Genomic DNA, 13,892 nt, shown 5'->3' on the forward strand with positions numbered 1-13,892 from the left:
TCTGCCATGAAGTCCAGCATCCTGAAGTCGCCTCTTGACCGTTGATGCTGACACTGGTGTTTGACGGGTTCCATTTAGTGCAGCTGTCAGTTGACAGCCTGTGAGGCGTCTTTCTCTCAAACTGCACAGTCTAAGATATTTATCTTTTTGCACAGTTGTGCATCGGGGCCTCCCCCTCCTTTTTCTGTCCTTTTTAGAGCCAGTTTGTGAGAATTGCTGATAATAGGACTATATGCAAAATACGCCTCTATACAAAAATAGGCTTTAATACAAACTTTTTATTCTTTAGAAATCATCTGATACACTTAAATTAATTGTGAAATGGACAATATTGTTTGTGAATTGCATGAAAATGTAAAAGAGGGAAATTTGCAGGAAAGTGATCCTAAACTTTTGAGCGGTAGTGTATACACTTAGGATGGAGGATGGACAAAAAAACACCATGCATGGTAAGCTATAGACAAACCGGATAAAGATTAAGGAACATATCGCAAAACTAAATTTCACAAGCACGTGTTAAACTTAAGCAAGTAAAGGGTCCGTATTGAGTACTAATACTAACCAACTGACAAAAGTGTCAATGACTTGCAGTGATCTTGGCATAGCAACTTAATCACTTCCAGTTAGTAGAAAACTGGTTAATACGTTAATATTTTGTGTACTAACTAGGGTTGCAAAAGGGTGGAAAATTTCAAATAAATTTTGAGTAAATTACTAGTAACTTTCCATGAGAAAATTTTGGGAATGGAAATTTATTGGAATTAATAGGAAATATTGGATTATTTAAAGGAACTATATCATACACATCATCAATGTGCTGTTTTTTTGTCAACAGCAGACATGAAGGCATAACACATCATTCTTTCTCTGAACAATCAAAAAAACAAAGTGTTCAAAAGAACACAAGTACTAGCCTTGGTAAACTAGTCTCAAATAAAGCTTTTCTGATTTACCAGATAGCAACTGTGAGATTACACCTTGATTTAATAGTTGCTTAAATGTTTCAGTGCTATTACTGTGAATAAAAATTTGAATCTCGTTCAAAATATTACCTTACTTTAGGAAGTCCTTTGGTCTAAATGTGTGCTTTCAGTAGTGGTGAGTGTCAGGTTTCTAGAAATGATCTGGACATTCGCTTTACATGTGATGGAGGGATGAACAGCGCATGCAGAGGGTGTGGTCTCAATAGCCCTTGAGTGTGTAATGTGCCAGGTGTCTGGAATTGAGGAGCAGCTTTGCTATGTTTTTATATCATATCAAATTATTTTAGCCAAGATTATGTTTCATTATATTTTTTACCAACTATATGTAAGTTACTCACCTTTAGCTTCAAATATTCCTATTTTATTCCCGTTAATTTCCCAACTGCCTTTTTCCATGTTGTACCGCTAAACTCCTACTACCAATGACCCCTCTTCGCGGTTGAACCATTTAGTGGCTCAAATCATTGTTTTAATTGAATCATGCTAGCCAATGGCATCAAGGCATCATTACAGGTCATAGTTTATGAACTGAGCCGCTTTCTTTTTGGGGAAGAGTACACCCTCAGAAATGGTGTTAATGTCCTTTCGTTTGCATAACCACGTAATTTAATGTGTAATACGTTTCACAACAAGTCCAAACACAACATAGAAACATGCTGTAATGCCTAAATATTGTAAGATCACTGTTAATTCTCTAAGAGAGTGGCTTCAGAATGTCCACTCCCACCCCTCTCGGCTTGGCAGGGGGTGGGCTTGCAGATGAGAGAGAGACATTTTCTCTGTGTTATCACTGCCATCTGTCATTTTGTGGTGGGTCACATACGCCTCTCACGTCTTCGACTGATCTCAATAAACCATCACTGCTCATCACAAACCAAAGTCTGACCACTCTCAATCAGCACTGCCATGATTACGGCAGGATTAGAATGTACAATAAAAAACACATTTTAAAAAATCCTGTCCCACACTAGGGGAAAGGGAAATTAGATTCTTAAGATGCACCTCGATGTGGATATGGACAATTCTGAATTAGACCAATGTCAAAAATTGATTTTCTAAATGTTAATTGATAACGTAATGTTGATGGAACGCTAAAGACGAAAGTGCAGCACCCAGACATTCTGTGGCGTGCACATAACAGACAAGATCAACAAGATGGATGAGCATTAAAGGTTAGCATATGGAAGCACTCTGGCTCTGGTTGGCAGCAACTACAACCAGGTGTTTTTGGACTATCGAGCAAGCAATGTCATGTATTACAAACTCTATTGCAAATTTTATTTCATTGTAACTTTTATTTTGTTTTAAATGCTCAATTTAAATGCTTAATTTTTAGAGGAAAATAAATCATTATATCGACAAAACAGTCAATTAATTAATTGGTAGAAAAATTGTCATTAGCGGCAGCCGTACGGTGCTCTAGAAGTATTGGCGCTATCCACAATATTCTTCAAAAAGCAGATTGTGACATATTGTGATGTGAATTATCATGATAACATCACATTTCCCAGCACTAATTAATCACTCCAAATCCTTCAAAAGTACACTCTTGACTTGGGGATTAGTTTGAATTTTGAAGGATTCACAGGGACCCCACGAAACATTATACGTTCAGCAACCTGAGCTTTCTCCACTAGGGGACGATGGCTTTATAGTTTTCAAATGACCTTTTGTGCTTCAGTGAACAAGAGAAAACCCACCCCAACAGGTGGTAGCTATGATGTTGCAATTGCAGGATTTAAAAAAGCCATAGTTATTTTCCATAGCTATATCTCCTATTATAACCCAGCAAAGATACCTGAAATAAAACAGTAAGACGAGCTGGCTGCAAATATCCTAATAATGATGGACACTCATATTTCTAGGGTTTTTTTAAGGATTTTTAAAGGCTTCTTTTATTATCCTTTTCAGTAATTTGGTCATTTGATACGGCTTGTTCAAATCACCAGCAGATGACTCAGCTAAGATAATGGATAGTGTCAGCTGTATATTTTCATGTCTTGAGGGGTGGCATTCTGGCAGGTACTACTAGTGTTAGCACAGTGGAGGAGGTTGACTTTAGTGCAGCATCTCTGCATGGTTACCACAGAAACAGGTAGCAAGTGACTCAACCGTGGGTTGACACAGTGTCAGGGGCCAGGGGCCGAGGGACACGTCTTCGTAAATGCAGACATGTACACAAACACAGGTACATGTTTTTCGTGGTGGATCTGTTGCAGATTTATAAGTTGAAGTGTCTGTCTGACGGAGGCTTCGCTGCTCCCAAAAGTCAACAGAAGATGGTGACTGTTCTTGAGCCAAACATTAATTACACTATGTGGTCTGTAGGCGGAGGCCAGTTTTACTTTGCTGGACTAAGACTAATTGGCTGATGAACAAGGCTAGGCAAGGCATGCTTATTTATATCTATTTATGTATGTACCTCTCCACCATAAATTGGTTTGAAAAAATACATTTTACTCTAAAACTTTCTCATAAAACAATACTGTAAAACTCTTACAAGCATCAGGTTGTGTATCTCATGAAGTTGGATTTTAGAGGCATTAAATACGTCTAATGTCTGTTTCTCTTCACCATTGAGAACATGGTTCTTTAATAAAGACATTGATTCTGTAATGACCCATTACAACTCAAAGAACGAAATGAAAGCTTAAATAGTTCTTCACATGGTTACAACGCTTCTTCAAATGCAAGCAAAACCAAGCAAAATAAATGCTTCCTTTTGAAACCTATTAAAAATGACTCTGCATAACACCAGAAAAGGTTCCCTTATTTCAGACATTTAAAGAACTCTTTTCCAGGTGAAAGAAAGACCATTAACCATTTGTAATGACCTGGATTGGATCATGCATCAAAGCATGGTTGAGAGAGCAGCACATGGGAGCATACCAGTATCAAAATGAAAATGAAAATGAAATATGCAAAATATAAATGTAATCCTAAATTTGAATGTAAATTTCTCACTTATCCATGGTTCGGGCTCAAAATGAAAAATGCTTTATGAGTAGTTTTTTTTTAATTAAAATGTATTTATGTATGTATGTCAAAGTAATGCTTGGAAAAATGCATTCTGAGCCTTGCATTTTCCTTTCCAAAGCCTGTCACCCCCATCAGCCAATCAGGCACATTGTAGAACCAATGACTGTTTTGAAACATGGCAACTGAAGAGTGCGTTAGAGTAATAGTAGTGTTGAGTGACAGACGAGGTGAAGAAGATTCCACCTTATCTATCACATTATTTTCCATTAAACAATGGGGGTGGCCATCTTTGTTTATTTTGTGTAGAACATCAGATGCCACGGTGGATCCACTGGTATAGAGTACAAACACGGTGTTAGTAATCGTACAAAATAAGTAGTAAAATATGCTCAGTATGCTCGCTTGAACAATGTTATGAACACAACACAAAACAGATCTATAAAGAAGTGGACCTACGTCCATGAGTAAATGTTAAAACACCTACCTAAACGTCCATTCGCCTGCCCTTACCATCTTGTGGAAGGGAAACCAACACCAGAACATCCTTCCCGGGAGAAATGGCTCAGTTCTGAAGCTCCAATGAAGTGGGCGTGTCTGGTGTTTGTGAGACTAGGTTAGTGCTCCCTATTAGCCCACAACATCCAACATGTCCACTTCACTGAAGATTCACAACCAAGCCGTTCTTGAGACTGCAGAATGTTCTATGCTTAAAAAGTGCATCTCACATTAAACCGCTCAGAAGTCTTTCTTGCCTTGAATAACAGCCCAACCAAGATCATGCATTGAAAGCTCGACATAATTAATCAATCTTTGGGTTAACAGTAATAGGATTTAGAGAGCAATGAATAAACCCAGGATAACCAATGACTTGAGTAAAGGGCGTGTTTAGACTTAAACAACAATGTGTTAGTAATAGTAACAGTGCTGACTAAAAGCTTAGCCCACAGCCTGCTAAGGATGGATGATATGGTAAAAATTCTATACAAGGAAAACTAAAGTAGTAAGTGGGCTTTGCCCTTTAAACACTATATAAATGTAGATTAATATTAATGCAGAAGGCAGAATGTGTTGTTTTCAGCTACATTATTGAAATTGGCTAAAAGAATACAGTTAGAAGGACACCATTTCGGTTACTCCGAAAATGTGAACTCCAGCCACTGCATGGATTCATTCAGTACCACCAGCAGATCACCTGAATAACCTACACACAGTACAGGCTGGGTACAGCAATCTATTTGAAAGGAAGCTTTCCTTTCAGTATAATGCTGCAAGACTGGAGGTAACTGCATATCCAGAACGAACAGTCCCTGCAAGGAATTACAGTGTGTTTTTCATTTGCCCTATGGCGAAGAAGATGTCCTCTGCTGGATGTCTCTTGCCTCAGCATTAGCACCTGTGACGCAGGCTCTGTACCCATCTGACCCTCAAAGGGCATTAACTCGGTAAATGCCCTGTTCTGACTATATGAATCATAGGATAATTGCCAGGCACACATTAGCTTTTACTTGGCCGTAGAAAAGGCATTCATTACTTTGAACCTATGGAGAGGTTTATGCAGAACCAGGAACTTTCACTTTTTAATTTTTGTTTGTTTGGGTTTTTTTGAGTAAGATTTTTTGTTTGTTTTTAGACAGTAGTTTTTTAGTGTTACTACAATATTACTTCATAATACCACACATAAAAATATACAGCATTCACTTGTATATATGTTAGCTGCTTTGAGTTCCTAGTTCTTAGTTAAATTTGTTGCTTGTTATTACATAGTGCCAATGCATAGTAATGTTTAACACAGAACACAGTTCTCAATTGCTGAGTGCCTTTTGGGTCCACAACATTAGATATTTAGGAATACAGGCACTTTTATGTGTCTGTATAAGCAACCACTGCAATTCCATCTCAATTATTGATGAATAAAGGCTGAATTAACATCAAAAATTATAATCAAACCTTTACCATGCATTTACCATGCAAATGTGTTACAGCACAGTAAAATGTAATATATATATATATATATATGCATGAGCCAATGAGAAACAAATAAATAAACACAACTGCAACCATTTAGCATCAGAAACTGTGGATATGTGTAATTTAGTCTTAGAATAAATTATTTATAATTAAATTAATATATTATTATTATAAATATTACTGTTATTATTGTTGTTATTATATTAAAATTAATAATTATTTTTAAGGCTTCTCTAATTAACTATTGTTTACAGACTTTTGCCAGGAGCAAACAAATCTACAGCATTGGGTCCATCCTAAACGAGGGACAGGCTGTATAGTGTGACATAATCAAAGAACAGCAATTTGACGTTCTACAACATGTTATTTGCCGTTGACCAATCAGAGGACAGTGTGCTCTCTGGCACACAAACAAGATGGGAAGAAGATGGGAAGAGAAATGCTGCAGTTGCAGCTCTCCGGTGGAACAACAACCCCTGCCTTTTTTTGCTAGCCTAGTTTTCCAGTCAAGACATGGTGCAGGTTTAGTGAGTGTTTTCTCGGCTCACTGACACAACTGATCTAATGCACACATGGACCGCCTGTGACTGACTAGCTAGTGAGCACGCTCCTCTTAACTCCTTCAGAAGGCCGCCAATGCCAGTCAAGAGTGTGTTTCAACAGTGCATACAGTGCACTGTAGGAAACTTTGGCAGCTGTAGGAAACTTTATCAGTAGTCAATTTCATCCAGAGGCTGTTTTGGAGGGTAAGGTGGAGGCCGTTAAAAATGTGTCAGAAATGCCAGGAGTTACGTAAGAGTGTGAAATTAAATGTAATTATATGGGTCTCACAGCCAGTGCATGAGAGTTGGCAGCCCTGGTGATATTTAGTCTTAGGAGTAAGTGATGATCTACTGGGAATCTGCCGAAAGAAGCAAAGGAGGTCTTTGATGTATGTCTACTATTGTTCTTTGCTCTTGCATTTGATTCCTCTGTGTGTTGTTCTTCTCTAAAGGCCATCACCAGACTCTCAAGGTCCTTTGTTGTATCAGGGCCATATTGGGTTGTTTATGTGGCTGAACTGTTGCACTGATTAATTGCTTCTCAACATTTTTCTGCTCTTGGGTGGATAAAACCCCACTAATGGCAGCCTGAAAAGAGGCTGTATAACTGTGTGGCTTTTTCAGCATCCCAATCAGAACACTAATGAGATCACTTGACATTTATTTGGATAATTGGAAGCAGACACTTGTCTCTTTTAGCAGAAATATGAAACAAGGCCCACTGGAGCTTGTGTGGTTTGAATGGTATCTCTGGTAAACACCTTGGCTCCTGATCTGGGCTTTTCAGCACTGTTGATCCGACACAATGTAGGCACGATAGTTGACCTGCTGGACATTGCTGTGAGTTAGCAAGCGTTTTGCAGAAGGAAATCAAATCACCCTCATACACAGTCTAATGCAATCACAATCGATGCGCATACCTTTAATTGTAGATGGACATCTGAGCAACACCTCACTCACCGTAACAAACCAGGCAGAAGCCAGAGGGCCTGTCTAATTGGAACAGAACATGTTGAGCCACAGCAGCAAAACAAAATCTATTCTGCCCCTCATGCAATTCGAAAGAGATTCAAAACATTTGAATTAAACACTGCACTTCTTTTGCATCACTGTACTTACATCACTGTTAGCCTTAGCATAGGCTGATAACTGTTACTGACCAACGTTGCTGTAATAACAGTGCCGATATTGTTCTTTTGTTTTCTTTGTGTCTCATTATATGAATTTTTTTTTGCCTTACCTTCACTGACCCTATCCTTTGTTCATTCATTCTAAATGGTGGCTGGTGCAAATATGAATACAATTGAATAGATTATATGTAATTACAGGCTTTACAATCAGAGCATCACTAACTACATTCGCACTCTGCAAAGAACACCAGCACTGTAATCTGCTCTCAGGTAGAGAGTAATGGCAAGTAAAAATTTCCAAAGAACACAGGTATATTAATGATGTCTTGAGTCCGAAATGGACAGACTGCCATGCTGCATACATTTTTCATTTCATTTAGAAGCCACTTTTGGTTCAATAAGGAACCATGGGTTTTATTTACCAACCAATCATAGATTTATTTTCTTAAATCCCACTTTTTTCATGTTTTCATAAGGTTTTCATGAAGATTCTGACATTCACAAGTGTTTTCAAAGACAATGGGATCCATCATTATAAGAGCAAAGCTGTGAACAATTCTGTGGTTTAAAACACACCATGAATCTGACGTAGACTTTTTGTTAAGACCTTTTTAAGAACCAATTAAAAAAGAAATCCTTAAAAAGATATTAGTGACTGAGGCTTCATGTTTAAACTAAGTGTGAAAAAAGATGAAGTGAAGGTTCTTTAGACTTTTAAAAAGTTGTCCTCATACCTCTCTATTACAAACAAGGTTCCTAATGGAATCCAAAGTAGTTCTTCTATGGATCTACTCAAACAGCCATCTGAAACACAAATACGAGTGTAGCCAAGACATTCAGTTTCAGGGTTTAGATTGATTGGTCTTTGAATGGTACCAACCGTTCGGATAGTGTGCTACAAATTCAGAGAAAATACTGACTTTCAAATTCACATTTCTAAAAGGCAAGGTAGCCTATAGGGCAGGATAACACACTGATGGTAAGCAAAACAAGTATAAGTGACTCATCTAGTGAACAAATGAAGTACATTAAGTTTAACAACAGATCATTTTTGTGTGTGTGTGGCTGCTTTGATGCCAACACATAAACTCTTATCTCCTGAGCCAATTAATCTATTCGTGGCAACAGACTAAATTTGCAGAAACAAACATAAGATCCCATTTGAGTGAAGGAAATTATCTGCAGGATTTCTGTAACAGTTGAGTCATGTGTGATATCCAATTTTAGGTACAACAGATTTATCCCACAGGACATGGGGAAAATGTTATGATTAAGATATTATTCTACAGCCATTGCCCAGCAGTACAACAGAATTTAGCCTCTGCAAGTAACCCTCAATGGCAGTGAACACACAAGCACAGTGAGCACACACACACCCAGAGTGGTTAGATGCCTTTCTCAAGGGCACCTCAGTTATGAATGTTAAAGAAGGAGAAGGTGCTGTTCCTTCACTCCCCTTGTCCCCACTCCCTGCCTGTCTAGGGATTGGACCAGTGACCTTTTGGTCCAAAGCCTACTTCTAATCACAGTTTAAAATGGGTCAGTGTAATTAATATTAATTGAATTTGATTCCTCATCAACGTTTCTGAGTGAATCACTTTCATGTAATAAACCAATAAGTATGATAAGACGTTTTAGCCACCAGCTACACAAGCCACAGCTCAGTTTCTAGTAGCATAAACTCAAATTCAGGATCTCTGTAATGCATTTTCCTTAGTAGAGGTTCTAATTTCAGATATCAACTGTGTTCTTTCACTAGTACAAATATCAGGTCCATATATCTATGAAGTCATTTTGCCAGGATAAAAAAAGTTAAACATATTTACAGATACCAACAAAGACTAAAGAAAACAACACATAAAAATGTAAGGAAATTAATTTTTTTACAAGCAAGAATTTATAACAATTTATAACAAATCATGAGATGTACTACTTATATAATATTTACAGATGAATAAGGTCAAGTCAAGTCAAATTTATTTGTATTTAACTGTTGTCACAAAACAGCTTTAAATATTTAGTAATTAGTAAAAGATAGAAAAAAAGAAAACTAAATCACATAAAAAGACAAATCTAAGTCAATGGCAACATTAAAGCCATTCTGACTAGTCACATTGCCAAGATGACATATCCTTAATGTTATTTTGACTAGTTATATTATGGAGATTTAAAAAATAAATTAATGGCTATAAGACTACTCCAAAATACACTATGACTAGTCAGAATGGCTTAAAGAATAGGTAATCTGTAAATACAATATTATTATTGGTAAACATTTAATCTCCTAAATTTGAGTTAGACATCTAGAAATATCTAATTTAGTAGTGACTAGTTCTAATATGCATTCTAGATTTGTACAGTTTTGGATCTGTAAAATATAGTTTTAGACATATAGACTAAAACTATATCGATTTACTGTGTAGATAATATGACTTGTCGATACAGCTTTATACATCTGTAGATCCAAAATTATTGAAATTAGAATGTGTACTAGGAAAAAGTGCAATACACAGATCTTTACTTAACACCATGTCAGTTTTTTTTTGTTGTTGTTGTTTTTTAATACCAGGGTGCTGTCTGCGTGGTAACTCCATAATAAGAAGCAGGCCTAGAAATGGTATTACTAAAAGAGAAAATTTAATTAAGCTAGGCTATTTCCCTTATTTCGTCACATCCACTTAAGAATCCACCTCAAGAATTTGTTATTTTGCATTTTGTTAATGGTCGTATCGTATTCAGAGACTACATTTAGAGAATAGCTAACTAGCTTTCTAACATAACACCAGCACCATCTAAATTTTACCATCTTCCAAAGAAGAAGACCTGCATCTGCTCAGTGGAGCTTCATTAATGAGTTATGACATCCCCTCCCACAATTGGTAAGAGCAGACGTATGGACGTTTGGGTGGATGATTTTTGGATGATTTAACGCCCTCAGCCATATATGCAGGTGCTCTTCTTTTGAAGGCGATGGATAGAAATTATACGCTGCCCCACAACACTCTGATCTTTTCCTGTTGTGCTGTTGTTCAGGTGAAATTCTCCTCTTCTTCCAATTATTGTGACACCCTCTAATCAAGCATACTAAACTACTCACTGTGTGTTTATTATCACTGTTGTTGCTGTAATCTATATAAACAGACCTGCTGACGCGTCGGACGTTCTTACTCAGGGTAAATAAAGACTGCCCTCGCCATGTTGTCATGGAAAATACGGAGAATAGGGTAAAGATCTGAAACACTTACATGTGGACGCTGAAGTGAATACTATGCTCATGTGAAGTCTTTAAAGACTTGAGACAGATGCTGTGGTCCATACAGTGTATTATGATATGTGCTCAGGGATTATGGGTTTTCACAGCCAGCGCTCAGTGATGGATAAGCGTCCCACTGTGAAGACCGGAGGCTTTGGGAGCTCTCTGAAGCATCACCTTCACCATAGGAACACTGTCTCCATTTACCTTCATGCCTGATCTCTCCCCAGCACGCACCTGACAACAGCCACAAGGAAAATGGGATGCACAGAAGGCACAGAAGAGATCAAGGCAGAGACAGAGAGAGACAGGGTTGGAGTGCTAGAAGGAGCGAGAGAGAGAGAGATGGTGGAAGCTCCAGTGCTATCCTCGCACTACTGTAGAGTGCACAGTCCAGAGAGAAATGCCATGAAGCAGCAGAGCAGTGGATCTGTCTCTCTCTCTCTCTCTCTCTCTCTCTTTCTCTCTCTCTCTCTCTGCAGCCCCTCACAGAATACCAATCACATGCTGGGTTTCAACCGTCTCCTCAAGCCAAGCACCCACAGTAAAAACAACCATCTCCACCACACTGCTCCTGGGTTTCTACGCCGAGGCGGCAGGAGCACATCAGGCACTAGCATGGGACAGGGAGGCTGAGGGTGCTCAGTGAATGCACATGAGATGATTCCACCTTAAGATACTGTGGGTCCTCCTTAAAGGTAAGGATAAAGGTGCACGTATTCGTCACTGTACAGTGTGGACTGTACAGCGAAATGTGTCCTCCGCATTTAACCCATCTGGTAGTGAACACACTCACACACACACACGTGTTAGGGGCAGTGAGTACACACACACACCCAGAGCGGTGGGCAGCCAACTCCAGCGCCCGGGGAGCAGAGAGGGTAAAGGGCCTTGCTCAAGGGCCCAACAGTGGCAGCTTGCCGAGCCCGGGAATCGAACCCACAACCCTGTTATCGATATCCCGGCGCTCTAACCGCTGAGCCACCACTACCCTTGAGACTGACCATATACATCAGTGAGCCACAATAATGGGAACAGACTCCTCTGTCAGTCAACACAATCTGATGCGATGTCAACTGAAGAAAAAACAGCCTATATGTCCAAACAGATAGCAATAGCATACTTAAAAATGAGTGAAGCTTAATAACGCCACAATGTCACTAACCAGCCGGCTCGTTCGTGAATAGCAGCCCAGTCTAAACGTGTGTGTAATAAAAAGCTAGCTAACTCCCAACACAGCAGTTCCCAACTTGTTCAAATGGCGCTTGAATCAGAACCAAACTGAGGTTTTCCCCATTTCCATAATCATCACAACAGCTAAACTCTTTAAATTCCTGCTTCTAACGTTTCATTTACAACGAAACGGACAAAATAAACAAAAGTCAGGCGTCAGGTATCACGTCCAGCCCGTCGTCCCTCAGTGACACCGCCTGCTTACCTGTCATAACTCCATCGACTGTATGACATGCTCTTGTTGCCGCTCACTCCATCCATGTTCCTCTGAGGACCGTCGCTGTGGAGGCTCACACTGACAGCAGCTCAGCCACTTTCATTGAGAATAAGCCCTCGACGCGAGACGAGCGACCGACGTCCCTGTTTTCTGCTCCCGCCGTCGTAGTTGCTCTGTGGGAACCGAGATGTGCTACGAAGCGCCTGGATTGAAGGGGCTTCAGTGTATGGACTGTACCACCCGGCAGAGGGGTCATTACACATTTCACCACATCCCCCCACGCCCCCCTCCCCCCCCTATCCCCCGGGAACTTCCATAACGGCTTTATATTCATTCAGGTTTTCTCATTATTCTTTAAACAGATCAGGATTTCAGTCCATTTCACCACCCTCGGTGCAGTTAGCTCGTTCCGTTAGCGTCCCACAGATAAACGCTGGCGTATCGACAGAGCTGGAAAACGCAACAGCAGGAATGTTATTGATGACAGTAATCTCAAAAGCAAAAAAAAAAAAAAAATTGAATAAAAAAGATCATTAAAAATTGAAAACGACTATTAACATTATCTGACATGTTTGTTATGAATAGTGGAAAAATGATTTTTGCTGCCACCTGTTCCTTTATTCCCATTTTTCACTTTCCCTTCTTTCTGTGGTACAAAATGTCCTTTCTGTTTCACATTCAGCTAATCCAGCTCATTTCAAAGTATTTCTGTAAATATCTTTGCTTTCAATAATAAACCTGGCATTTCCAAAACGCCAACTTTACAGGTGTCTTAACTTTCAATTGATGTCTTTAACACAGAAATTAAAAGTGAAAAACTGCAAAAATATAGATACAGTATTTTTTGTCAATCGGGCCTAGGAATCGTCCCAAAATCACCTCAACCGGCACCCTTGGGTCCTGTCTACAAATCCACCATAAAGACAAAATAAAAGTCCACACAGCTCAGACGGTTATTAAAGAGTAAAATCTGGGGATGGATACAAAAAATGCCAAGACACTGAGCATCCCCTGGAGTCCAATCCATCCTTAATATGGCAACACTGCACATGTAACTCTACCTAGAGCAGGCCGTCCTCATAAACTGAGTGGCCGTGTAAGGAGGACACTAGTGACGGAGGCCAACGCAGGCACCTTTGACTGCTCAAAAGGAGTTACAGTTGTTTGAACTGTAGCGGAGATGTAATTCTCTCTGCCGCTCTCCAATAAAGCTCTGAGTGATGAAAAACTTGGGTAACAGTTGTTTTTTCCCAATAGAGTCTCTCCCATCTAAGCTGCTGAACTTTCCATTCCATTTATAAAAGCAATGAGAGGGGAAAATATCCAAGGGGGTACATACAATTTTTACATTCCAGCCCGCTCCTTCTTGTAAAACCATTTCAGCTCAGTGACATTTGTAGGCCTCTGTGTTCCAAGTCCTGTCAACTTCTTATTCTTTAGCCAGAATGAGGTAAGCTTAAAGTGTGCTTTGGATCATTGTCTTGTTACATGACCAACTGCACTTTAGCTTTAGCTCATGGTCAGATTATCTGACAATCTCTTGATAAATTCTCTGATACCAAATCTGAGACCAAATTTTATAGTTCC

The 13,892-nt window shown here is 39.2% G+C and overlaps 1 protein-coding gene across 1 annotated transcript in view; it reads right to left on the reverse strand.

Annotated features, from left to right (window-relative positions):
* The window catches only part of tub (TUB bipartite transcription factor), a 122,463-nt gene extending 109,926 nt beyond the window's left edge, over positions 1–12,537 (reverse strand). The window contains exon 1 of the mRNA XM_072659978.1: positions 12,294–12,537. Within this exon, the coding sequence (XP_072516079.1) occupies positions 12,294–12,349 (56 nt within the window). The 5' untranslated portion in view covers positions 12,350–12,537. The remainder of the gene's footprint in view (positions 1–12,293) is intronic.
* Between the last annotated feature and the right edge of the window lie 1,355 nt (positions 12,538–13,892).

This window comes from Salminus brasiliensis, chromosome 17 (genome assembly GCF_030463535.1).
Source record: "Salminus brasiliensis chromosome 17, fSalBra1.hap2, whole genome shotgun sequence".
Taxonomy (NCBI): Eukaryota; Metazoa; Chordata; class Actinopteri; order Characiformes; family Bryconidae; genus Salminus; species Salminus brasiliensis.